The sequence below is a fragment of the Myotis davidii genome, unplaced genomic scaffold, assembly GCF_000327345.1.
Source record: "Myotis davidii unplaced genomic scaffold, ASM32734v1 scaffold46, whole genome shotgun sequence".
NCBI classification, from domain to species: domain Eukaryota; kingdom Metazoa; phylum Chordata; class Mammalia; order Chiroptera; family Vespertilionidae; genus Myotis; species Myotis davidii.
Genome location: NW_006383006.1, coordinates 8,973,417 through 9,000,118, shown reverse-complemented (window position 1 = coordinate 9,000,118; position 26,702 = coordinate 8,973,417). Strand labels below are relative to the sequence as shown.

Below are 26,702 nucleotides of genomic sequence, written 5' to 3'. Positions count from 1 at the left end.
ATAAATACAATAACATGTAGGTTGATCAGGGAGTGGGGGCTTCCTGATTGGAGTAAGTGCATTCTAAGCTGTTTAGAATTTTTTTGGAGAGGACTTCTAAAGAAATAGACATAAACTGTATTATTTGCAAGTGAATAAAAAGAGAAATGAGGAATAAAAAAATTAAGCAACTTGATGGTAATAGTAAATGGGAAAGAGAGAAGGGAAGAGAATGGTTAGCAGAAAATGGGAAATAAGAGGGTAAACATAATTCTGAATGTGTCAGTTACAAGTAAATAATTTCATATCTAGTTTGGAAAAAAATTAGTAACAATATAGTTTTAAATACTACAACTAAAAATCTTGAGCTCTGGCTGGGTGGCTCAGTTGGCTGGAGCATCATTCGCTACACCAAAAAGATTTCGGATTCAATTCCTAGTCAGTGCACTTACCTAGGCTGCAGGTTTGCTCCCTGGTGGGGCAACTACAGGAGATTGATGCTTCTCTCACATTGATGTCTCTTTCTCCCTCTTCCTCTCCCCACCCCCTTCCTCTCTCTTTAAAAATCAATAAAAACATATCCTTAGGAGAGGATTAAAAAATGTATATTGACCTACTTGATATACCTGAAACCTGTACCTCAAAAATAGGAGATTCAATATTTTTTTAATATATTTTCATTGATTTCAGAGAGAAAGGAAGAGGGAGAGAGAGATGGAAATATCAATGGTGAGAGAGAATCATTGATCCACTGCCTTCTTTTTTTTTTTTTAATATATTTATTGGTTTCAGAGAGGAAGGGAGAAGGAGAAAGAGATAGAAACATCAATGATGAGAGAATCATTGATCGGCTGCCTCCTGCATGCCCCCTACTGGGGATTGAGCCCGCAACCCAAGCATATGCCCTTGCCAGACTTGAACCTGGGGACCTTCAGTCCACAGGCTGACGCTTTATCCACTGAGCCAAGGTGGCTAGGGCTGATCTGCTGCCTTCTGCACGCCCCCTACTGGGGACTGAGCCCACAACCCAGGCATGTGCTCTTGACTGGAATCAAACCCGGGGACCCTTCAGTTCGCAGGCCGACACTCTATCCACTGAACCAAACCAGCTAGGGCGATTCAGTAGTTTTTTAAAGACACAAAACATTTGTAAAAATTGTTTGCATATAAAAACACAAAGGAAGTAAAATACCCCAAAATTAACATAAACATTACATATTTGACCATGATGTAATCAAATTAGAAATATAAAAAATTGAAATACTTTTTAAAATAATTTATCAATCAAAGATGAAATATGGAAACTATAAAATGTTTATAAATGACAACAAAACCTTTGGCATGTAGTTAAAGCAGAATTAATTATAAAGCAGGAAAAATTATAGAGATTATTATTTATTATTATTATTATTTTTTTTTTTCGCAGAGTAAGTAGTTTATTCAGTCTGCAGGCCGATGCTCAATCCACCGAGCCAAACCGGTTAGGGCCGTCCTGATCTCTAACTAGTTTATTCAAACTATTGGACAGAGCTCCCACCATGGAAGCTGAGCCTTGGAGCTGAACAGGGTGGGGATGACCAGGTGTCAGAAGGTAAAGGAGCTTAGCTGAGCAGCAGGAGCAGCTTTAGGGCCGGGCCCAGCAGGAGAGGCCAGGCCCCATGGAACCCAGCTCCATTCATGGCCTCCGCATAGAACCTGGCCACCTCCTCGTTGGGTTGCCCTGGGCCAGGTCAAACAAACCACATCTGGATGCAGTGGCTACTGCCTCGGATGTCGTTGCTGACTTTGTAGGAGTAACTCCAGATTTCATTGCACAGAGCAGCAGCGTGGGGAAGTAGAAGTCAAAGCGGTGGCAGGCAGGCTTCACTGGGCACTCTTTAGATTCGAGGTCCAGTTCCAGCCCTTGTGCCAGTTACTCTTGTAGGTGTAGGAGGTGCGGCAGTCTTCCCATCAGTTCTCACAGTCCTCTTTGCACAGGGGTACATTCAGGATCCTCTCTATGCCAGCTCAGGTTCACCTCCTGGGTCCAGGGCCCCAGGTTGGGGGAGCACTCATACAGGCAGGTGTCCTGGATGGAGTGGCGCTTGCAGGCGGGTTTCATCAGGCCGCAGTGGTCCCAGTTGAATTTGTACAGGTAGGAAACATCTTTATGGCTTCCTTGCTGTGTTGACAGAGCAGGCATTCTTCTTCCAGGGACTGCACTGCTCATGCAGCTTGTCCTCCGGGCTTGGCTTTTCCTTGTGCTGCTTGGCATCCATGCAGACATTGAGAAGCTCAGTCCTGGGCCCGGCTGCCCATCCTTCAGCCCACCACACCAGAAGGAGCCACAGCTGTGTTGTCATCATTCGAGCCATGTCAGACCCTGAAGGAAGAGCTGTAGTCAGTGACTTATAGAGATTATTATACTGAGTGAAATAAGCCAGTCATAGAAAGACAAATACCATATGATCTCACTTATATATGGAATCTAATGAACAAAATAAACTGATGAACAAATTAGAAACAGAGGCATGGATACATGGAACAGACTGACAGCTGTGAGGAGGGGAGGAGGAACTAGATGAAAGAAGGTGAAGGGATTAGCCAAAGAGCTTATATGCATAACCCATAGACACAGACAACAGTGTGGTGATGGCCATAGGAAAGGGGATGCGGGGTCTGGGTGGATGTGGGCAAAGGGCAGGTGGGGGCAGGGTGGAGAAGGGGACATCTGTAATAGTGTCAACAACTTTTAAAAAGTATATGTTAAAATCAAACATTGAAAATTTATCCAATAAAAATAGTAAGTTAGCAAAAGAGTAATGTAGCAAATTCAAAGTAGAAAGCAGGGAAATAATGATCACAAAAACATAAATGAAATGTAATAGTAGAGAGAATCACCAAAACCAAAGTTTGTTTCTGGAACATAGTAATAAATCAACCTCTAGATCAGGGGTGGGCAAACCCACAATGGGTTCTTAAACTGGACCGGAGGGCCGGAACAAAAGCATGGATGGAGTGTTTGTGTGAACTAATATAAATTCAAAGTAAACATCATTACATAAAAGGGTACGGTCTTTTTTTTTTTTTTTTAGTTTTATTCATTTCAAACGGGCCGGATCCGGCCCGCAGGCCGTAGTTTGCCCACGGCTGCTCTAGGAAGACTGATACATTTAAAAAGTTTACAAAAAATAACATTAGAGTATTTAAAGTAAATTTAATTGCAGATCCAGGAATTAAATCAGAGTGGTGGATGGGTAGGTGTTTATTATATCAGGCTCCAGTCTTCTTTTTGTTAGAAATATTTCACAGTTAAAAATAGCAAAACCTTTCTTTAGGTATTGTGCCTTAGTCCAGGCATTGCCTGTTGCCTGTCCTCTAGCTTTAACAGGTACCAGCTCGCTCCAATTCTTAAGCATCTAGCTCCACGTGACTCATGCATTCCTGATTTGTACATGCTTGGTAGGAAGTTGAAGCAGTAGCAGGTAAACTATGAAATCAACAGAATAAATGCCTCTGGGAGAGGTTAGGGAAAACAAGACTCCTGTCCACGAATGGTCAAAAAGATGGGTGAAGATGGACAAAGCTAGTCACTGGCCCCAGGGATAGCTTCGATGAGAGGCACAGTCTTTCTTGAGTCCTCTCATCCCCAAGCCTCTCAAGATTCTCCAATTGCCTTTCCTTATCTGGTTGATATTATTGTTCATCCCTTTTGCAGTTCCAAAGCTTCAGAATATGTGTGTAAAATTAAAGGTGCACTCTCTGGCTTCATCTGAGATGCAGGCATACTTTTTGCATGAATGTGGACTCAATGTATAGTTTTTACTATTCAATTTTAAATGACTGACTTCCTCTCTCAAGCTTCCTTCGATTTGAATAGTGTTCTATTCAATACATTCAAAGCATTTTTAAAAAGTTTATTGGCTATGATTCTTAAGTCTGATAAGCACACTATTCTAAAGTTTATATTGTGAGGAAAATTATGATGTCATCAGTTTCTTTTTTCTTTAATATTTCCCTTTCTTCCCTCATAAAATAAATGACCTAATTTTCTTATGTCCTAGAGTATTGTTCCTCTTCTTTTTTAAAAGGAGCCTTTGTTTTATTATTTTAGTTGGTTATGAGGTCTGTAATTTTCCGTAGGATAACACTTTTGGTTATGCTGTGTGACCATTCAGATCACATGTGGGGAACATTTTTCCTGCCAAGGGCCATTGGAATATCATTCACAGGCCATACAAAATCATCCACTTAAAAATTAGCCTGCTATCTTTGGTCATACATTTAATTAACTCACCCCTAATGCCTAATGATTTTGTGGGCCTTATATGGCCCTTGGGCCAGACGTTCCCCACCACTATATGGATTAACAGTTTTTCCTCACACGGTATGGGCTCTGGGAGTTAGTAGTGTAGTGTCTCAGCAATGATCAGGTACAGGTACATGTGGAGAAGGTGCTATTGTTTCCTTGAAACACTGGGAGCATCATGGATAATCTAAAAGAATGTGTCTGTCATTACTATCTGGTGACTGAGTGGCAAACTAGAGAGAGTAAGTCCCCTGAGGGAAGGTGACCAAATGTCTGATCACTGCTCTCATCTCTCGGATTCCGTTAGGAAAACTGTGAGTTTACCACGTACGTTACTATAGATTGAACACTATTGCTGCAATAACTTATTCTTTTACAATAAGACAATGTGCTCTTTCATATTCCCAGTGTTTGTACCACTCATCCATGTTAATTTCCTTCAGCAATAATTTAGTCCAGCTAAAATGTATATGAAGTAAAAGCCCAATATGATTTGGTTCTTAATATTTAAATAACAAAATACTAAATAACAACAAAATAGCTGTTGAAGGGCCAATCAGAAAGGATATATGCACCCCTATGTTCATAGCAGCACAATTCACCATAGCTAAGGTTTGGAAACAGCCTAAGTGCCCATCAGCAGATGAGTGGATTAGAAAACTGTGGTACATATACACAATGGAATACTATGCTGTGGTTAAAAAAAACGGCTAAAAGAGTACATTACCACCAAGCCAGCATTAAGAATTGCTAAAGGGACTGCTATAATAATAAGAAATAGGGACGGGGGGAGGTTGGGGGTTAATGGGGAGGAAGAGGACACATTTGTAATACCTTAACTAATTAAAAAAAAATAGCTGTTGAAGGTATTTTCCCTAGAGAATTACACAAGAAACCTTTGAGGTAGTAAGCTCAGATAATACAGTCACTTTCTACAGATGAAGACATTGAATTTGAAAGGTTCCGTATAGATAGGGCTGCATAGTTGTATAGATAGGCCTGCATAGACTTCCTCGGGTGGTGATGCTCACTTGGGATTCCAAATATGGCCTCTCTACTTGCAGTACAAACACTTCTACTATGGATGCTAAGTACATAAATGTTACTACAAGCGTGCAGTTATGTGACTAAAAGTAGGAAATAATTAAAATAATTATACTTCATATTTTTTCTTTGTGAATTCAGTACTATGCTTAAGTGAGAAAGTTGTCATTTCCTTATCTCTTCCCACAGTATTTGCTAACATTTATCACATCTGTCAGTGTTCTTATGGTACTGAACTTGATAAAGAACATAATCTAAAAAAAAAAAAAATTTTTAAAGGCAAGCCAAAAATTATCTCAGAACCTGAAGGATGTAAATCTGTGGTCTATGTTTACTTCATTAATGAGGCGATTCTCCAGTATGCATTTTAGATTGTACGGACCCGACCTTAGGCCATGTTACTAAATATCTGGGAACCATTCCACTGGAGGACTTGAACGAATTGACTCCTAGTCACCACCTGCCTTAGCTTCAGGCTAGAGCAGTGATTTTTTCAACCTTTCTCATCTCATGGCACACACAAACTAATTACTAAAATTCTGCAGCACACCAAAATATATATATATGTATATATATTGCCAATCTGATAAAAAAAAGGTATAATTTTGATTCATTCACACTGGATGGCTATTGTTGTGTTGGCTGATGTCATTTTTTAAAATTTGACAGTCTAAGGGCAAAGAGGTCAGTTCCCTTGACTAAATAGTCAGGTATTGCGTGTTTTAAAAATTCTTGGGGCACACAGGTTGAAAATCGCTGGTCTAGAGACTTGAATTACTCTATTGCAGAGGATAAGGAGTTTTGGCTACTTTGGTTTTTATGTGCCTTCAGTAGACAGTGAGGCCAGCATCTCCTGCCTCAATTTTCAAAGAATGTGACCTGATAAAGCATCCCTCATTAGATGCCTCTGTAGCCTCTTCTATAACAGTTCTCTGGGATAAGGTCAGTGTAATTTACAATTGGATGTCAGGAGACATTTTGAAACAAAAATTCATATATAAATGTATAGATTTTTTTTTCTTATTTAAGATTCCCTCAGTTGTCAGTCATTTTACCTACTTTTCTCACCTGTTAAATGGACATAACATTTTATGGCAGCTGATGAGAATTATTTGAGAAAGGTTTAGGATTCAGAGATGCTTTCTTGGCTGAAAGTTATTTTTTTAACACCACTAAAGTCTTTGAATCTGAGCTGCCTTCACTAAGCTTTCTATATACCTAAGCTTTGTTATAAAATACTTACCTGCCAAAGGTAAATATTTTCTTTTCTGATTGCTTTGTGGTGTTTGTTTTTGTTTTTTTTTTTCTCCAAGTGGGCTTTTCCAAAGTTAATATATCTGCAAAGAGACATATGCTTTAGGTCTGTACTTGTTAATTTACCTTGGAAAAGATTAGGTCATCTTCAAATCTGGCAATGTGGCTTATAAACTTGGCAAAATGGACTAATTAAAAGCTTTCCATAGATTTATAACAAAGAAATGATTACTATCGGTAGTGTTTTCATTTTTACGGTTTGTGTATATATATAGGTATATGTCACTTCTCATGTTGCATTTAAAGTATGTTGACTGTCTGCTAACAGTTCATCTCCTTTCTTCTACAGCCTCCAAGTCTGTTATAAATAGTCTGCTACGGGACCCTTCTCAGATTCCAGATGGAGTTCTAGCAAATCAGGTCTATCAGGTATTAATCACAGCTGTCTATTTTCAGTGGCAATGCTGTTATCTGCCTAGCAGAGTAAAGGATTTTAAACCTCATTTAATTACTGTCATCATAAACTATCACTGAGGTCAGGGTGCACCGTAATGGCAATGCAATATTTGTGAGAAGAGCATTTCACTTTTTAATAGCTTGCTTTTATAGTGAATAAAAGGCATGCAATTTTTGTTTTCTGTGATTAAATCTGCACAGCCTTTTAATAGCGTTTTTTTGTGTTGTTGTTGTGTGTTTTTTTAATTCAAGGATGCCGCTTTTAGTATACTGTTTAACTGTAATAGTTTTTGTAGTCGCCCCACCCCAGACCCCTTCTCTTATTTGTCTGCAGTGCATTGTGAACGACTGCTGTTATGGACCGCTGGTGGACTGCATCAAACAGTATCCTTGCCCATAAAATTTTAGGTGCACAATTGACGAGCTTAGACTCAGCGGAGGAGACGTGTCTAGCTTTAACATGACATAAAGTTCTGCTTCACAAAACACATATCATACTCTTCTATTTTACATTCAATCAACTGGAGGGTCACTGCAGACCATTCTTTTCCACAGCATAAGAAAAGCCAGATCGGCCCCGGGAAGATGTCAGTTCAGCAGCTGCACCTTCACATGCTTATTGCCAACTGCTTGGTTATCAATGAGTTTAAAGGTACAGATTCATTAGGCAGGTAGCATACTGGCTTGGAATGTATCTAACCATCCCAATGAACATATTTTAAAAATAGAACAAATTTCTATTTAAAATGAGCCAAATTCAGTTGAGTTTGCTAGAATAAATTTTGCCTGAAGTTAAAGGATGATGTGATTTAAAATGTCGCCAGAGACCATCACATTTTAAAGGGCAGTAGACTCTCATTGCTTAAATGCCGATTAAAATCTGAGCTGTCACTTGGATCCCTAATAAACAGTTTTAGAGAAACGCGGCTAATTTTTCTCTTTGGACTGGATTTAAGGCTAAGCAAACATGCCCAGTCTTCATTAAAGACTTTGGGATTGCTAAAGAGTTAATGCTTACTTCTTAGAACAGGATTTGAGTGGACAGTAGTGACTTCATGACATAGGACATTATTCAGCAATACATTTAGTAGTATTGTGGCAACACTAAGAATTTTAATGTAATCATTGGCTAACAATGCTACTTAAAGAGTAAATAATGGGTAATTTTCTAAATGAAAATTGTATCTATCTGAGCCCATGAGTCTCACATTTCTTTTTCTTTTTTAATATATTTTTATTGATTTCAGAGAGAGAGGGAGAGAGAGATAGAAACGTTAATGATGAGAGAGAATCATTGATCAGCCGCCTCCTACACAGCCCCTACTGGGGATTGATCCCACAACCTGGGCAGGTGCCCTTGACCAGAATTGAACCCAGGACCCTTCAGTCCACAGTCTGATGCTCTATCCACTGAGCCAAAACAGCTGGTCTCTCACATTTCTTATAGTAGAACACACCCTTCCTTATATAGGCTTTTTGTTGTTTTTTATAGCCCTCGCTAGTCAAGTGTGTATGTACATGCACATGCATGTTTGTATTCCACCTTGATTCATAAAGGCTGAGAATCAGTAAAAAAAAAAAATTTAAATCACGCATTTACTTTTTCATAAAGGTTAATTTTAAAAATAATATTTTTCCATTTTTATTTATTGATTCTTAGAAAGAGGGAGAGAAAGAAACATCAATTTATTGTTCCTCTTATTTATGCATTCTTTGGTTGATTCTTGTATGTGTCCTCACAGGGATTGAACCCACAACCTAGGTGTATGGGGACGATGCTCTCACCAATTGAGCTACCCAGCCAGGGCTTAAAAATAATCTGCAAGAATATTCAGTATCTATGTCATAGCCCTTGATATATGTATTCTCCAAGTCTGTTCCTCCCAACCTAACTTAATAGAATCACAGCATTGTCATAAGCTTACCTTTTTATTAGACCAAAGTAAAATGATACTTCTATCTGCAGTGTAAAATTAATGGTAGTTAGAAGTTGTAGGAATGCCAACCTCAAGTTGCTATAGTGATCAAGTTTACCACATTCGTGTAACAACTAACACCATCTCAGAGTATCTGGGGCGGAATTACATGTTAATTTTCAAGCACATAAAATAGTTAAAAATCAATTTAAAGTTAAGGTTTTAAAAGCATAATGTCTTTTGAAGGATTGCATATTGATTTTAAATATAACTATCTAATTATATATGCATGGACTAAAGTATGAAGTCAACTGCTTTGTAAATGCCAGGAGGCTATTTTTCAGTAATAGTTGAGATGCTTACGGGAAACTAGATTGCTGTATTGCTGGCGAAGAAAATGGCTTGTGAGGTTATTTACAAGTTTTGCCCCATGGTCACTGCCATACATCAATAATAGGTATCATAGACGAAGTCTAAGTGTTTCTGCTTATGGAACATTATAAATTCCGTTTGGAGTATTTTCCTTATATTTTTGCCATCATTCACTTTCCATTTTTCACTGTGTAGAATTTAATATAGACAAGATTTCAATTGATAAAGATAATGATGTACCGTATTTGCCGGCGTATAAGACGACTGGGCGTATAAGACGACCCCCTAACATTTCCACTCAAAATACAGAGTTTGTTATATACTCGCCGTATAAGACTACCCCCTCTTCCGCACACCTTCCACACACCAAATAAAAGGTAAAACAATATCAGATTTGATTTTAACATTTTAATTTATATTCAAATGGTTATGACATGCAGGAAAACTGTCACAAGGCTGTATGTAATCAAACATATACATAAAACAGTGCAAGTTTATTACCGGTAAACATACCGGTAATTCACTAAAGAAAACACACTCTATAGACTGGTACCGTAGATGCTTCTCAGGAACACAGGCAAGCAGCCCACAACCTAGAGGGACTGTCAATGATAGAAGATCACTATATCAGTCTTGTCCACCCTTGCATCAGCATCTCCCTGGGACCCTCACTAGTGTGCAAGTGCGAGCTCTTCAACATTCTAACAGGCACCATGATAGCGCAAAATCGTGAATCTTCAATGCATATGTAAAGAAATATACGGTAACCCGAATTTACCACACTCGCAAAATCGCACACAGCCAACCATACACCCAGTATGGTATCGCGATTCGCGATTTTGCGCTATCATACTGGGTGTATGGTCGGCTGTGTGCGATTTTGCGAGTGTGGTAAAATCGCATAACAGCAAAATCGCATAACAGCCGAGCATACACCCAGCAGCGCTGCTGATGCCTGAACGGTATGTGGAATAAAGTGGGCGGGCATCGGGAGGCCACTATGGCACGGGGCAAACACTATGGGCAGTCTATCTGAAGTGTACCTGGCGTATAAGACGACCCCCCACTTGGAGGCATATTTTTCAGGGCCAAAAAATCGTCTTATACGCCGGCAAATACGGTATGTCTATAAATTGCATTGACTGACTAGATTATAATTTGGCAGTTCCATTATTATGCCTATTGACAGAAAAATTACTGTTTTTACAAGCTTTATTTTCTAGACCTTATATTTTATATATATATCCAAGCAAAGCAGAACCAAGAAGCGTGTTTTTCCAAAATTTAAAATTGGTGATTGCTTTTACCGTGCAAAATAAAATAGGCTGGGAAGTTTATAGAGAACTGATTTTATCTTTGCATTGAGGTAGTAGCAGTTTTATATAATGTAAATATACTTGAATAGCCATTGCCTAGACCCGTGGTCGGCAAACTGCAGCTCGCAAGCCAAATGCGGCTCTTTGACACCTTGAGTGTGGCTCTTCCTAAGCCTTAGGAGTACCCTAATTAAGTTAATAACAATATACCTATCTATATAGTTTAAGTTTAAAAAGTTTGGCTCTTAAAAGAAATTTCATTCGTTGTACTGTTGATATTTGGCTCTGTTGACTAATGAGTTTGCCGACCACTGGCCTAGACTGATCAACAGGAGTTATTTTATTTCATGCTGAATAAAATTACTAGTTTTCCATGTGAGTGAAAATGCTATTTGTAAGTTGTTTTGATAATTTGGTAATGCTTACATCACTTACTCTCAGTAAATTACATCATTTTGTAAGAAAGAAAGCATATACCAGTATGTAGCAAATTGAATAGATACAAAACTTTTTTACCCCATTATAAAAATGTTACATGTAGACCTTTGTGTAAGTAGAATAAAATAAGTTGGTCATTTACTAGTAAGACACCAGGAAAGTATAGTAGCAAAGAGAATATAAATTGTCATTGTGTTTTCTTTTTCTTTCTGTGTCCACTATTTCTTTTTTCCTCCATAGCCATGCTCACCCACACCTTTCCTGCCACAGTTCATATTCACTGACACAACAGGTGTGAGAAACCAGCCACCTCAACTTTCCAAAGTGTGACTTCAGGACACAGCTATTAGACAAAGACCTAAGCAGAGAAGCAAAGAAACATAATAATGCAGGAAGCTTAAAATGCTGTGGGTTTCATTTCTGTACCATCAGTAACCTCAGTTTCATGATTCAACATTTTAGATGTAAATAATTTACAACAATAAAAGTGAGAGCACATTTATGTGGTATAGGAGTAAATAATTTAGTTCTAAGATGTGGTACGCCCCTAGTAATGAGAAATCATTGAGAGGTATTCATCAGATGTCTTCAATGGACTCTGCATATGTGTGAAATTTTGTGATTTAAAAATGTGTTTCCTTTATTTTATTTCCATTAAAATTTTAAATAAACATAGCCATGTGCATTAGAGTGGGGAGGGGGAACAACAGAAGGAAAAAGCAGTGATGACTTCAGACTCATTTTGACAGTTGACATGAGTAGCCACATCTCTGAAATTCTAAATGCTATTCATCAGTGTGAGTTGATAAAGGATAGGATAATTTTCTAAGAATATTTTTACAAAAAATGTATGAGATTTATTCATTTCAAATTGAATTATTGCAGGGCATGATCAGAACTAAACAGTTCCTGGGTATCTGAGGAGGATAGGATCAGGTTGACATTATCAGTGAAATGGAGAATTAGATAATTATGACCAAATGCTTTTGACAGTAATTAAAGTACCAGTCTAGGACAACACTCCTTTTCAGAGTTTTCAAATCCCATCTTTTGGAAAATACACCAGAATTTCAATCCCCTTTTCTGTTTTTATTATTTACCAGCTATGGGGCCTTCAGCAAGTTCCTTGGCCTTCCTGAACCTTGCTTTCCTTAACTGTAAAAATGGGGCTACCTACTTAAGTGATTGTTGTGAAGATTAAATGACAGCACCCCAAAGTGTTCATAGCATAAAGAGTTAGCATGTAGTATTTAAGAAATATTAGCTAATGATAAAAAAAAGAAATATTAGCTAGTATCAATTATCCTATATAATAAAAGGCTAATATGCAAATTGACTGAACAGCGGAATGACTGGTCGCTATGACATGCACTGACCCCCCGGGGCAGATGCTCAATGCAGGGTGGTCAGTGCACTCCCACAGGGGGAGCACCACTCAGTCAGAAGCTGAGCCTCTCCCACCTCTGCAGCAGCGCTAAGGATGTCCAACTGCCATCAGTCAGACATCCCCCAAGGGCTCCCAGATTGTGAGAGGGCACAGGCCCGGCTAAGTGACCCTACCCCCAAGTGCACGAATATCGTGCACTGCGCCTCTAGTTTTACATAATTCATTTTTATTCTTTTTTAAGAAGCTGTATGGAATTTATAAATGCAGGATTTGCACAAATTTTATCCTGAACCTCTGCTTTGCCACACATTAAGTGTATGATCTTGTGCAGAATCCTTTCTAAATCTCAGTTTCCTCATCAATAAAATAAGGATAATGATAACTGTAAGGATGAAATAACATATAAGAAATAACATAACTGTAAGGATGAAATAACATATATGAAGCCTTTAGCAGAGTGCCTGCCTCAGAGTAAGCACTCAAAAAAAGTATATGTGTGTATCTATCTATATGCATATTATAATATGTGTACACTTGTACACACAGGAGGAAAAGACTTGAACCAGTCTCTGTATACACACACTAACCTACGGTCATTTACTAAGATATCTTTCTTTCACATTATATGTAACTCACAGCAAGTCAGTTGTTTGGCTTCCCAAGTCCCAGAAGCTCACCAACAGTGACTGGAGGTAAAACAGGAGCTGTAAACGCTGGCTCCGTGGTAAGTGTGACTTCACAGAAGACGGGGAACTCTGTAAGACCAGCAGCTCTTTCAGCACAAAGGCTTGTTGGCCTTCTTTACTGAGCTGAGTCAGTGCGTAATAAATGTGTGCTGAATTGAATTGAGAGATGTTTAACATAGCCTAAAGGATGCTTAAAATGACCATCCTCTTTTCAAAAGAAGATAAACTACATATACATCCATTTACAAATATTTATTTGCCAAAATGCATATAAACATTATAGAAAAATTCCATTGAATCATTTAAAATGAGGGGAGGTGGCCCAGCCAGAGTGGCTCAATTGTTGAGCATCGACCTATGAACCAGAAGGTCACAGTTCAATTCCCGGTCAGGGCACATGCCCGGGTTGGTGGCTTGATCCCCAGTTGTGGGCATGCATGAGGCAGCCAATCAATGATTCTCTCTCATCACTGATGTTATTATCTCTCTCCTTCTCTCTTCCTCTCTGAAATCAATAAAAATATATTGAAAAATAAAATAAAATGAGGGGAGGTAGATAGAAATCTCAGGGAGTTAGGCTAAAGGTAGAAATAATGGCTCAAATTATATCTTATGTTTCTTTTCATCTCAAAGGATAGCCCTGGTGTTAGTGTTTTTCTGATAGCATCTTTTCATAATTCTGTGTGTGTCGCCCTCCTTAACTCAAACGTCCCAGTGCTATTGGCCATGAGCACGAAATCCTGCTGAGAGACTTGCTTCTAGAGAAGAACTTGTCCTTCCTAGGTAAGTATTGCTTACATCCTGTGTAGCTCGTAACAGCTCCAGGAGTGCTTAAATATATACTTTTAAAATCTTCCCCTTGCACTTATTATGTACTAAAGGAAGAGTGAACGATGATTGATGCTCTACATGTTATCTTTTATTGATTTAGAACTGAGCAGGAATCTAGTTACCTAATCCCCCATATATACAGCACATGCACAGGCTTGCAATTAATATTTTATAGAATAAGTGGCTGAAAAAAATGCTTTAATATCTGATACAGTATTACTTTTGGTGTCATGAGATATTAACCATAATCTAGGCTTTATGAGAGAAGGAAGCAAAAGAAATATTGTCTATAAAATGCTTTATATATTAAAAAGGATGGTTAGAAAAATTCCTGTTAGGTATGTTTGTCTGGTGTACGGGATCGGGTAGTACTTTTCCTTGAAAGCCAGATATTAAGCTTTTATTACTTTTATGTCAAACATTAACTGTCATCATAGATTTAGTGTGATTTTAAAAATCTCACATGTATGCATGTGTTTGTGTGCCAGTGTGGAATCTTATTACAGACTGTTATTTCTTTCAGTATCTCTGAAGCATTAGAAATTAAGCCTCAAAGGGCATGCATGTGATAACTGTGGAAACCATAAAGCACTCTACAATGAATGAATTCCTCTTTTCCATGTTAGATGTGGTAATTTGTAAAGGTTCCATATAAATCGTATTATTGTACACATCTGTTTTATGTAGATATTGAAGAGTCTACCTAGTGTGATTTTTTTAGGTTAAAAAATAAAAGAATATTGAATTACATAATTTTTGTTTGAAAATGGACAGAGAATTGGCCAAAGAAAGTCGAATGAATGGTTTTACATCAAGTTGGAGAGGGATATTGACTACAGCCCTGCAAGAAATCTGGTTTAAGGCTTAGTGTTCAGCATTTTTATTAATGAACTGGAAAATGGAGTTGAATGTGTCATAAGATTGTTGGTAACTTGGAGGTGGGAGATACAAATATTCTCTAGCTAGTGTTAAAGAAAGTTGATAAATTAGGAAAGTGGCCTAAAATTACTGAATTAAATTTCCGTATGTAAAAGCAGCAAGTTTTTTTCATATAGAAGGACAATTGAAATGTTCAGCCTATGGAAAAAGGGTAAATTAGATAGAAATTGCCTTTTAAGATTTAATAAATAATAGAATGTATAATGGATCGTAACCAGTTGTGATAGATGACTCCTGAGGCACCATGAGATATGTTTTAGAACCATGGAGTTCTCGTAGTGTTATGAAATATCAGATCACATCGATCACTCAGTGGCCAATATAGCATGGCCAAATCTATTTCATTGTTTCAATCCACCAACTCAGCAGTCATAGTTTCAGGACTGCTTGGTGTTACTCTCTTGGCACCATCTGCTTATGTGTAGTCAGGCCCTCAGCACCATTTCTTTGCTTAGCCTAGCTTTTCTCTGCTTTCTTCCTGAAGATGGAAGACCAATAGCTTAAATGTGGTCTAGTCCCGGGTTTTCAACTCCCTTGATTCTGGGAACTGAGTGTGTTAGACGAGCTTCGCCACGGCTGACAAAGGCAATGCAGAAACATAGCCAGGAGTCATTACCACTCACAGACAAGTTCAGAAAGGGGATTTAAAATTGATGGGTCCCATCTATTCCTCTGTCCTATAGCATCTGGAGGTAATTATTTTATTGAAGCATACCCACAGATGATAGTTAACTGATCTTTAAAAATAAATGAGTTATAGGATGTTTAGCTGACTCCATGAAACCTCAGTCCTGCTTTGAAGCATTTCCTCATCAGCATACAAAGAAGTTGTTAATTTATTCTATGCCTTTTAAGGGTTTTAATGTAGTACTGAATTAATACATGTTTACATATGATTAAAACATCAGAATTCAGAGCCTTGTATGAAATATGGTTATGGGGTTTTTCTTTTACCCCTTCACTATGATTAATTAGATCTGAAGTACTATGCCAGGTAAATTTAGATAGATCATCATTTTAAATCCAACTATGGGAAAATATTGGTATATAAATAGACCACTAATCTGAGCGTATGTTTTCTTTGTTTACATGTGTACTTACACCTTGAATTTTGTTGCAGAGACATTACAAACCTGTTTGTTTTACTTTGACTCTTTTATAAGCAAAATTGCAATCTCTGTCTTCCTCCCTTGCATCCTTCCTCCCTTCCCCCTCCCTCTCTCAGGGTTTCTAATCTGGACTACTTTAGAAAGGCAAGGATTCTTACTGTTTATACGTAACCCTTCTTAAGAATTGTGACCTCCTTGAAATTTTTTTATCTCATTTAAATGTTTCACCTATTGTGCTCTGTATGTCATTTTATAAAATAAATATTTTATCTGACCTCTTTTATCAATAGAAAATAAAAATAAAAATAAATTACCTTTATCTTAATCCTCATCATTTCTTAAATTTCCTTGATTCATAACCATATACTAAGCAGTTGCTATAGTAAAAGATTTAACCAGGCAATACTGGAAAGAGAGTTCTTTTCTTTGATGATTTGAGTGTACTCATTGGGATTTATCCTATCTTGTAAATTTGTTAATTTTGTACAACTAAAAATAGGTATATTGTATTAAGAGAAGTCACAGTTGAATAAAGGACTTTAGTTTCTCCAACTAAAGTTTATACTCATATATTCATTCATTCCAAAAAATAAGATTGGGAGTTAAGTACTATTTTAGACACTAGACAGAAGCCCCGTGAAGTCCTCACATTTGTGGAGTTATGGTCTCGTAGTGAGATAAGCTACAAACAAGTGAATACAGATAACTCCTAGCAGCAGGAACAGTTTCCATGCAGATGTCAGCAGTAATTATTATAGAGGCTAAAGAGAACTGAGATGGTTGGGTATTTCATAAGGAATCAACTATTTAAATCCCTACCTACCAGAAGGTTAAAATCAGATGCCATTTTCAGAATAACAGGAATGTGACGCTGGGGTCGAGATGTGGGGAATTTAAGTGTATTCTTTCCTGCCTGAAGAAATTACCATGTGAGGGACCATCTTTGCTTACTCCCCCAATTAAATACACGTGTCTGCTTCTCCCTGGGCCAAGAGAAGAGAGCGGTAGACATGCTAGAAGGCAGCCTAGTCTCTGGAACTTTGAGGACAGGTTACCCCATCCACTCATGGGAGCCTTCCTCCTCTGGGCCCACAGCTCTTCCCTCCGTTCCTGTGGTTAGAAAACTCATGTCTGCTCATCATCTGCTTTCCTGGCCACTGATAATAAAGTGGACCTATTTAGGTTGTGAGTGACAGAAATCTGGTCAAACTGGATCAGACACACACAAAAGGAGAACACATAGCATCCCTGGGGAACCCAAAAGAGGGAACTTGGCTTCTTGTGTGTCTAGAGCACAGAGAAGCAATGTCATCAACATCTCTTTTCTCCCTCTCGTGTTCTGCTTTCCTCAGTGTGGGCTTCCATTTGCAGGCAGGAAAGCTGATCCTTGGCAGTTGCTAGTCTGCTGACTGCTTAGAATTTGTAATCCTGGAGAAAAGTTGGTGATTCTCTTTTGTCCCATTACAAATCTCAGGAAGGGTTCTGATCACCTAGTCTGGGTCTTGTCCACCCTGTGGCCAGTGCTGAGAGTCACGTGTTGACTACCAAAATCACAATGTGGGAGTAGGGTGGCAATGCCGGAAAAGATGGGGTACAGAACAGAAAAATCAAATATCTCACCCCATTACAGGTTCCAGCTTCTCTCCCTATAACCAAAAGGCACTGGGGTTCAAATCTGTAATTGTTATTATTGGATTGGATTCTTGGGCCTCTCTCTCTCTCTCTCTCTCTCTCTCTCTCTCTCTCTCTCTCTCTCTCTCTGTATGTGTGTGTGTGTCTGTGTAGGAGATCCTTTGTATTTTTCAGAACTGCAAATATGCCTTCCTCATCGTGATTGGTTCTGGAACAGATGGGGCTGGCCCTGACATCAGTGACTACAGTTAAAAGAACAGGCAGACACAGGCTAACACCCAGCCATTCCTCAGAATTTTGGAGTTGCAAAGGGCTCTAGTGACCATCCAGTCCCCCTGCTTTGTTTAGAGGAAACTGGCCCCAGGCTTTGCATCATAGCTAGCTCCCTCCCAACAGCTTGTCCCGTATTCTTTTACTCTACTGTGCTGGTGTATCCCTCCTTTTATGGCATTAAACCAAAAGAATTGAGAGTGATGTGGTATAAAATACAGACAGGTTCTACTCTGTCTTTATAGCCACCGGTTGGGGGTATCAGCCTACCCAGCCTTCCTTTGCACTGTCTCAGCTTCGTGACCTCCCATTTGTTTGCTATCTTTAGGGCACTTCAGTTTTCACTAGTATTGTCCCCTAAAGACATAAGCAAAGGACAAGGTCAGAGCAGTCAGTTGTATTGCTTATTAGTGGCTTTGATAAGAGGCTTTGGGGGAAGAGGTTGAAACTAATGGCTATAATGAAATTTTGGGTCCTCTAAAGATTTCATTTGTCTGTGCTATTGGTCTCCCCATTAAAAGCATATCTGTTCTGTGTACCTTTGCACATGGGCTGCATATCATAGCAACTTTTATTACTGAAACTTTACAAACCTCTTACATTGGGTAGAAAAGACCGAATATAAAAATATGGGATACAAAGATTATAGCACCAAGTATTGAATGAGACAGTGTTTTGGGGGGAAAAATAACACAGAAAAAAAATACTAGAATAGAAAAGATATACTATCGTTTTCTCTTTTTTATTTAAATTTATTCTGGTGACATTGGTCAGTATGATCATATAAGTTTCAGGTGTGGGTTTCTATGTTACAAGATCTATATATCACACCATGTACCCACCACCCAAAGTCAAATCCTCTGTCGCCATATATTAAGACCCCCTTCTCCCCCCATCCCTCTTCCCTCTAGCAACCACCACATGCTGTTTGTGTTCATGAGTTTCAGTTTTATATCCCACATATGAGTGAAATCATATGGTTCTTAGTTTTTTTCTGGCTGACTTACTTCACTTAGCATAATATTCTCAAATTCCATCCATGTTGTTGCAAATGGCAGTATTTTGTCCTTTCCTATGGCTGAGTAGTATTCCACTGTATATATGTACCACATCTTTATCCAGTCCTCTATCTCAGGACACTTTGGTTATTTCCTTGTCTTGGCCACTGTGAATAATGCTGCAATGAACAGAGAGGTGTAAATATCTTTGTGAATACATGTTGTTGTTTTTTTAGTTTTTCAGGCATATACCCAGGAGAGGGATTACTGATTCATATGGTAGCTCTATTCTCAATTTTTTGAGGAATCACCAGACTGCTTTCCATAGTGGTTATACCAATCTACGTTCCCACCAGCTTGCAACCAAAAGAATGAAATACCTAGGAATAAACTTAACAAAGAACGTGAAAGACCTATATAATGAAAACTACAAAGCACTATCAAAAGAGATTGAAAAAGAAACAACAAAATGGAAGAATATTCCGTGTTCATAGGTTGGAAGAATCAACATAGTTAAAATGGCCATATTACTCAAAGCAATATACAGATTTAATTCAATCCCCATCAAAATTCCAATATCATTTTTTAAAGAAAGCTGAAACTGGTTTGGCTCAGTGGATAGAGCGTCGGCCTGCGGACTGAAGGGTCCCAGGTTCAATTTCGGTCAAGGGCATGTACCTGGGTTGCGGGCACATCCCCAGTGGGAGATGTGCAGGAGGCAGCTGATCGATGTTTCTTTCTCATCGATGTTTCTAACTCTCTATCTCCCTCCCTTCCTCTCTGTAAAAAAATCAATTAAAAAAAAGAAATAGGATGAGAAATCATCAGACATGTATGGAACAACAAAAGACCCTGAATAGCCAAAGCAATCCTGAGGGGAAAAAATAAAGTTATCATTTGTGTTGATGTATATCATTTTTGCCTTTCCCCAATTTAGTAAAAAGAAAAAAGAAAGAAGAAAAAGAAAAAAATTACACATACTTAAAGAACACTGTGAAAGTCTAATTTCTCTGGCCTTTTAATTATTGGCTCCTCTAAAATATCCAAAATATCCAAAACAATTAAGTAGTAATTACACAATTTCATTTTTTTTTTTAATAAAAGGCTGACTTTGAGTCAGAGAATGAAACACATCTGAAACTAGTTAACATATACTTAAGAATCATAGAAGGGCATGGGGACCACCAAGAAAAAGTTTGAGATTTTCTTCTGTTTTTATTAAAAGGATTAAAATTTAAAAAAAATACAGTTAATCCCATAGAAATTAGGTAAAATTTCAGTCCACAACATCTGAAAACAAAAGGTATATTCTAGTATGGCATTTTATCTATGAATTTGTCAAAAGCTTTCTAAATGCTAGATTAAAAAGACTATTTTAACACCTATAGTATATTTATTGATTTCAGAGAGGAAGGAGAGGAAGAGAGATAGAAACATCAATGATGAGAGAGAATCACTGATCAGCTGCCTCCTGAATGCCCCTTACTGGGGATTGGGCCCACAACCTGGGCATGTGCCCTTGATCAGAATCAAACCCGGGACCCTTCAGTCCCCAGGCTGACGCCCTATCCACTGAGCCAAAACAGCTAGGGCCGTGTCATTTCCTCTTTAAAATGTCCTCTAAAGGCATGACTGACAACCAAAAAATAAAAGAGGAAATATCACTTTATCTGTGGATGCAATTGTCTTGACTTTTTTTAGCTCAGTTGGAGAGAGGAGCGTCTAGAAATCATGAGATTATGCAGTTTATCTCTTCAGGAAGGTGTTATCTAAATAATAATATCCTGCAGCAGGCCATCACCTCTCCTGTGCTTCAAGATCTAGGAAGACATGAATAGTCTTTAAAATGCACTTGTATTTGCCTGGCCTGAAAACTCAGTTGGTCAGAGTGTTGTCCCAGTACACCAAGATTGTGGGTTCAATCCCTGGTGAGGGCACATACGAGAAGCAACCAGTCTTTCCGCTCTAGGCCCCAGTGGCTTCCTTCGAAATGGGCAAGTTTATGAAACCTGGGAAGGTGGTGCTGGTCCTGGCTGGACACTACTTGGGACGCAAAGCCGTCATCATGAAGAACATTGATGATGGCACCTAGGACTGCCCTACAGCCATGCTCTAGTGGCTGGAAATGACGACTTCTCCCAAAAAGCGACAGCTGCCATGGGCAAGAATAAAATTGCCAGAGGTCAAAGGTCAAGTCTTTTGTAAGAGTTTATATCTACAATCATCTCATGCCCACAAGGTACTCTGTGGATATCCCCTTGGACAACACTGTCACCAGCAAGGACATTTTCAGAGACCCTGCTCTAAAGCACAAGGCCTGATGGGAGGCCAAGGTCAAAGTTGAAGAGAGATACAAGACCGGCAAGAACAAATGCTTCTGTGCTCAGAGCAGAGGCTTCAGACCTCGTATGTGGGAGACAGTTTGGCAGTGAGACACAGGAGTGAACAGAGAATGAGGCCAAAGGGAAGAGTGAGCTGATGGCTGAGCCATAGCCTTTAGATCTTAGAGTTGGAACCCTGAACCTCCAAATGGCCAACCAAGTTTTAAATTTATACCCAATGGTTCGGATAACGATCCTAATAGTAAGGAACCGTTCAAAGTCTGCGGATCGGGCCAAATGGATGGGGCTGACCTTAAAAATCCCCTATAAGAGCCCTGGCCGGTTTGGCTCAGTGGATAGAGCATCAGCCTGCGGACTGAAGGGACCTAGATTCAATTCCGGTCAAGGGCATATACCTTGGTTGTGGGCACATCCCCAGTAGGGGGTGAGCAGGAGGCAGCTGATCGATGTTTCTCTCTCATCAATGTTTCTAACTCTCTCTCTCTCTCCCTTCCTCTCTGTAAAAATATCAATAAAATATATATTTTTTAAAAATCCCCTATATAAGATCAGGGATAGAAATTTCTCAGGGGCCTAGGCCAGGTGAGCAAGGCCCTTTATTCATAAATGCTGCTTCCTATTCTTATACTGTCATTTCCTGTGAACTTTGCCAAGTTGTTCCCTCCTCTTTCCTTAGGAAATCTGGGATAAAAGAAACAGTATGGAGGTTGAACCAGGCTTTGGGAGTTCAGTAAATAAAAGAGAAGGTGGCCAACACATCACATAGCATTTCAGATGTGTGGACTAACCTCTTCATAGATATCTATCGGTATAGATGGATATCTATGAAGAGGTTATATATTTATATCTATATCTATATCTAATCCCTAGTGGTGACACATACTTTAGAAGCTATCCTTTCTGAGCTCTGGGAAGGTGGGGTCAGAGTAGGGGAGACAGTTGCATTTTCCAATTCTCCACAGAAAGATGGAAAAATTCCCTAGCCTCACTGACGTTTTATGTTCAGGTTTGTTTGTTTGTTTGTTTTTTATTTTCACATTAAGTACGTCATGCAATCTCCATTGTCATTGTAGGTATTGTGCTAGTAACTGTGGTCCCGTGAACCAGACTACGGCATCTGCCTTTTAAAGGGATATTAACGTGTGCATGTGGATTGCTTGGTGACCTTTGAAATTTTGTTTTGAGCTGCTGTCAGAAATATCATTTTTCTTTCTGAAATAGATTTGAACGTCTGCAGAGGTTGATCAAGCTAGGATAGTTTTAATAAAATATTAATCTCTCTTTTTTAATGTCAACCAGCTTTTAAAACTGTTCATTGGCTACCTGAAACATCAGCTCAAGGCACTTGTGTTGATTACAATAAATGCCTTTTCCATTAAACATTCTTGTGGTCAGAGTGCATTTAGAGGATAGAAGTGTTTCCAGTCTCGTTCGTCTGCCATCCTGTTTTCCAAATTCTCTTGGTTTTGAAGTAAGATTACTTTAACAGTGTATTTTCTTATCTCAATAAATAGTTAACTTAAAATTTTTATAATTCAAGGATGAGAGGTTGTTCTGAATTCTGGCATCAGTCCTTCAAAATCCGGATAGTTGAAGGACACCAACTTTTAATAAACCTTAACTTAAATATCCAGTTTAAATATATCTTGTCATTAAAAGGTTCTTTACATCTAAAACGCTGACCTTTCAAGATGTACACAAGACTGTTCTCAAACTGAGTTTCTGAACACTGGCCATGAAACCACTGTCTTGGGCTGACAAATGGATTGGAAATAAGCTACCCAACCCTGGGAATGGGCCATTAATTTTAATCAAAGGTGATGCAGGAAGGCGAATGGGATGCCTGACAATGTCAACAGCCCAGTAGGTGTTAAGAGACCACACAGCCTTCCTTGTTACTTGGCCGGGCCATTAGTTGAGGTTGGGTGAAGACAGAAAGCCATGTCTGGAATTGAATGACCAGGTCACTCCAAAATCTAATGGAGAACTCCTCATTTCAGAAATCACGCTGTAATGTCATTAGAAGTCAAGGACGGCACTTAGAAAAAATCAGAGGGAAACAAAAAATTTTAACCAAGAACCTAGCTAGTTTTTCAAACTTTGTAAAGCTCTCTATTTTCTCATCTTTTTCCCTTCTGAATGGATCATTGATGTTTATACAGGATCAAGAAATCAAACAGACCTAGGAAAAAATCTCAAATCCTGTTTGCTTTTCATTCAGAATTACATATTGTTGGTTATAAAACTCTGGTAAATGCCAGAAACAATAGCATACCAAAGGATTTAAGCAGGATGATTAATTCTCTGTGGTGATCTCATTGTCCTTGTCCCTCTCTAGTGTTCTTGTGTGTAGGAATAGCTTCACTAATAGAAACTAGACTTTCTTAATTGCTTTAATAAAAGTATTTGTTTTATAATTGTAAAGGCCACTGTACCTTACCGTAAATTGTCAGTATTGGCTGATAACATTAGTGATACTCATGGTAATGAAACCTTTTATTTTAATCAGTAAGTATATTTCATTATTTTGAATATTTTCAATTATATAAAAAAAGTAGCATATGACAACTTGAATTATAAAGTTTATACTAAAGACATAAAAATGCACAAGGGACAAAGAGGCATTCTTATATCTATTCTTCATGTATTCTGACACAGTGCCGCATGCATAAGAAAGAGATATATAACTGTGTTAGTAATTTCTATACGTTTTTAAGAAAGAAAAGCAATTATGTTGCTGTCTCATTAGTGGAATACTGTAATAAGTAATAGTATTTGTTCTTCCTGTAGATGAAGATCAGCTCCGTGCAAAGGGTTATGACAAAACACCAGACTTTATTTTACAAGTACCAGTAGGTAAGTTCTTAAACTCTGTTATGCATTTGTTTATAGAGAAAAGGAATTTTTTTTTTCATAGATTTAAAATTATTTCTTAAACTACCAAAAGTTACCAGAGTAGATTAGCTTTATAATATTATATCTGAATGGGTGAAATTGCTGGAAAAGATTATTTTAAAATAGCAGAAAATAATAGGCTCAGAAGAAACCTATCCCTTAAAATATTTTACATATATTTGAGAAATAAATGTCTGAAGATATTTTAGTTGCTGCTTTCAAGTCACTTCTCAAAATATTACATATTTAAAATACGGTTCTGTTGAAAAGCCAGGCTCACTTTTGTTTGCTTTCATATTCCTTGTCAACTTACACAGTCTCAGAATAGGAGAAGGACTTTCGAAGATGATGATGAAAATAAAAGGGATGTGATCGTAGCATAAATGTTCCTTGTAACAAACACATGCGATGTGTTGTTTTATAATTATGTCCGTAGATGACAGGGAGGGTTTAGCCTCTGCTCATTAATGTGAAGCATAGAGAGGCCTATGCAGAGTTCAGAATTTTCAATTTTCCCTTTCCTTTGCTCCATATTAGTAATGCTTTGTCCCTTAGCTGTAGAAGGGCACATAATTCACTGGATTGAAAGCAAAGCCTCATTTGGTGATGAATGTAGCCACCACGCCTACCTGCATGACCAGTTCTGGAGCTACTGGAATAGGTAAGGTCCCATTATTTTTCCCTTAAGATAAACGATACTCAGCTGAAATCTCATTAGAAAAAATATTTTGTTTAGCTGGTAAAAATGCTGGTAGCCTTTGTTTCTAGTAAATACAGAGACTTGATTAATGTATTCATTTCAGATAATTTAAACTTCCCTGCTTTCATAATGTTGCTTCATTTTTTAAAACTAAAAATCTTCACATAAGGTCAAAATTAGTATATGCTATTTTCCATTTTATAGCAATAATCCTGGTGTCACTCAAATTATGGATAATAAAATGTAGTTCACATTATGATATTGACATTGACTTTTATCCTCTTGATGTGAAATCCCTGCCTACTGCCAAATGTTAAAAAGTATTTTATCCTCAGCTCTCATAGAATATACAACAACACAGGGATGGGCAAAAGTAGATTTACCATTGTGAGTACCCAAAACAGAGTTGATTCTTATACTATTTTTATTTATGAATTGAGGATTATGTTATTTATTATTATTATTAACCTCTTTGGCCCACCTCTATATAAAAGGTCAAAACAAATTACCTTCCATCAATAAAAAACGGTTTACCTACCAACTTCACAGTCAACATTCCTGAGGTCATGGAAATCTCAGTGATTAAGAAAAATGTGGTGTTGAAGGAGACCATATTCCAGCCATCTTATTAATGCCATATTACTGAGTACCCACTATGTGCCTGGGCCTGCACAGTATCTCAGTTAATTCTCACAAGGAAGCCACTTTTACTCCTACTTTACAGATAGCTAACTGATACTCAAAGAGAGAAAATAAGTGTCCTACAGCTAGTCATCAGAGGCCTGCATTTGCCTCTCCCACTTGCTAACGTGTTATTTCCAGCACAACTATATTTTCATTTACAATACAGGTGTTGAAACTGGCTTTTTCTGTTATTGAAATCCCCAGTTTTCACACCACACATCCCAACCCTCCTTAGAACAGGAGGTGGGTTCAGGGGTAACCTTCCTAGATGAACTGTGTTCCTCTATCACTGCCGAAGAGTAAGAATGCAGGAGTAAGATGACATTGGCCCAGAACATTAAGGAATGAGACAGTAGCATCTATGGACAATAAGTCTTATCCTGGGGGGGAAACAGTGGCAGACTACAGAATTGGGCATTATATTGTTACTCAGCCTTACAAAAGGCCAGCGGACCTGCCTGTAGCAGCTGTGCTAACCTAAGCCCACTTTTTGCCATGGTAACAATGATCATGACAAAATGCTGAATGTAATGGCTTTCTTGATTTTCTTGTGTAATTGTGCGTAGCATCCGAGCTTTACTTTACGGGGATGGAGGAGAAAAGTGCAAAATGTTTTAGAAATCATTGCTGTTTCAGCGTTTCCTGTCTTTTATTCAGCCATTATTCAAATTAGCAGTAATGTTGCAAATTGAATTTTCAATTTTTAGCAATTTTATTATGAGTTTGAAATAGTAAAGAAAGCATCATTTTTGATGGTATAGGAAAAGCAATGACAAGAGAATCAAATTGTATAAGTTTAAGTTTCTGAAGGATTTTAAAAACGGATTAACTCCATCATTATGCTGTGAGACTATCTCTCCGTTTTGGTACTGGTCAACTCTTAAGAGGAATCCCAAATAGCAGAGCTTACTTAAAAATTCCATAAGCATATATTTATTCTAAAACAACTCTTTTTGAGTGCCTAGTACTTCCTATTTTAGAGGCTGATTAAATAACCTACTCGCCTGTATGGATGGATCTACGGATTATTGACATGGCTGGAGAGGATCCAAACAATAGACGATTTAGTATAGTTTCCTTTGGACTGGATTTTAGATTATTTTGTTATAAGCTACTTTTATATTCTAGTCATGATTGGCTTACACCACTATTGATTTACATTCCAT

At 38.2% G+C, this 26,702-nt stretch overlaps 1 protein-coding gene and 2 pseudogenes across 3 annotated transcripts in view; 2 read left to right on the top strand and 1 right to left on the bottom strand.

Moving 5' to 3' along the window:
- The window catches only part of LOC102761755 (chromosome unknown open reading frame, human C15orf41), a 218,239-nt gene that overhangs the window by 89,863 nt on the left and 101,674 nt on the right, over nt 1-26,702 (top strand). For all 3 annotated transcript variants that reach the window (XM_006778110.1, XM_015557609.1, XM_015557610.1), the window contains 5 exons: nt 6,915-6,994; nt 7,356-7,405; nt 13,852-13,919; nt 24,048-24,113; nt 24,708-24,813. In XM_006778110.1, the coding sequence (XP_006778173.1) occupies nt 6,915-6,994; nt 7,356-7,405; nt 13,852-13,919; nt 24,048-24,113; nt 24,708-24,813 (370 nt within the window). The remainder of the gene's footprint in view (nt 1-6,914; nt 6,995-7,355; nt 7,406-13,851; nt 13,920-24,047; nt 24,114-24,707; nt 24,814-26,702) is intronic.
- Nucleotides 1,486-2,333, bottom strand: LOC102761472 (annotated as a pseudogene).
- On the top strand, nt 20,749-21,455 carry LOC102768322 (annotated as a pseudogene).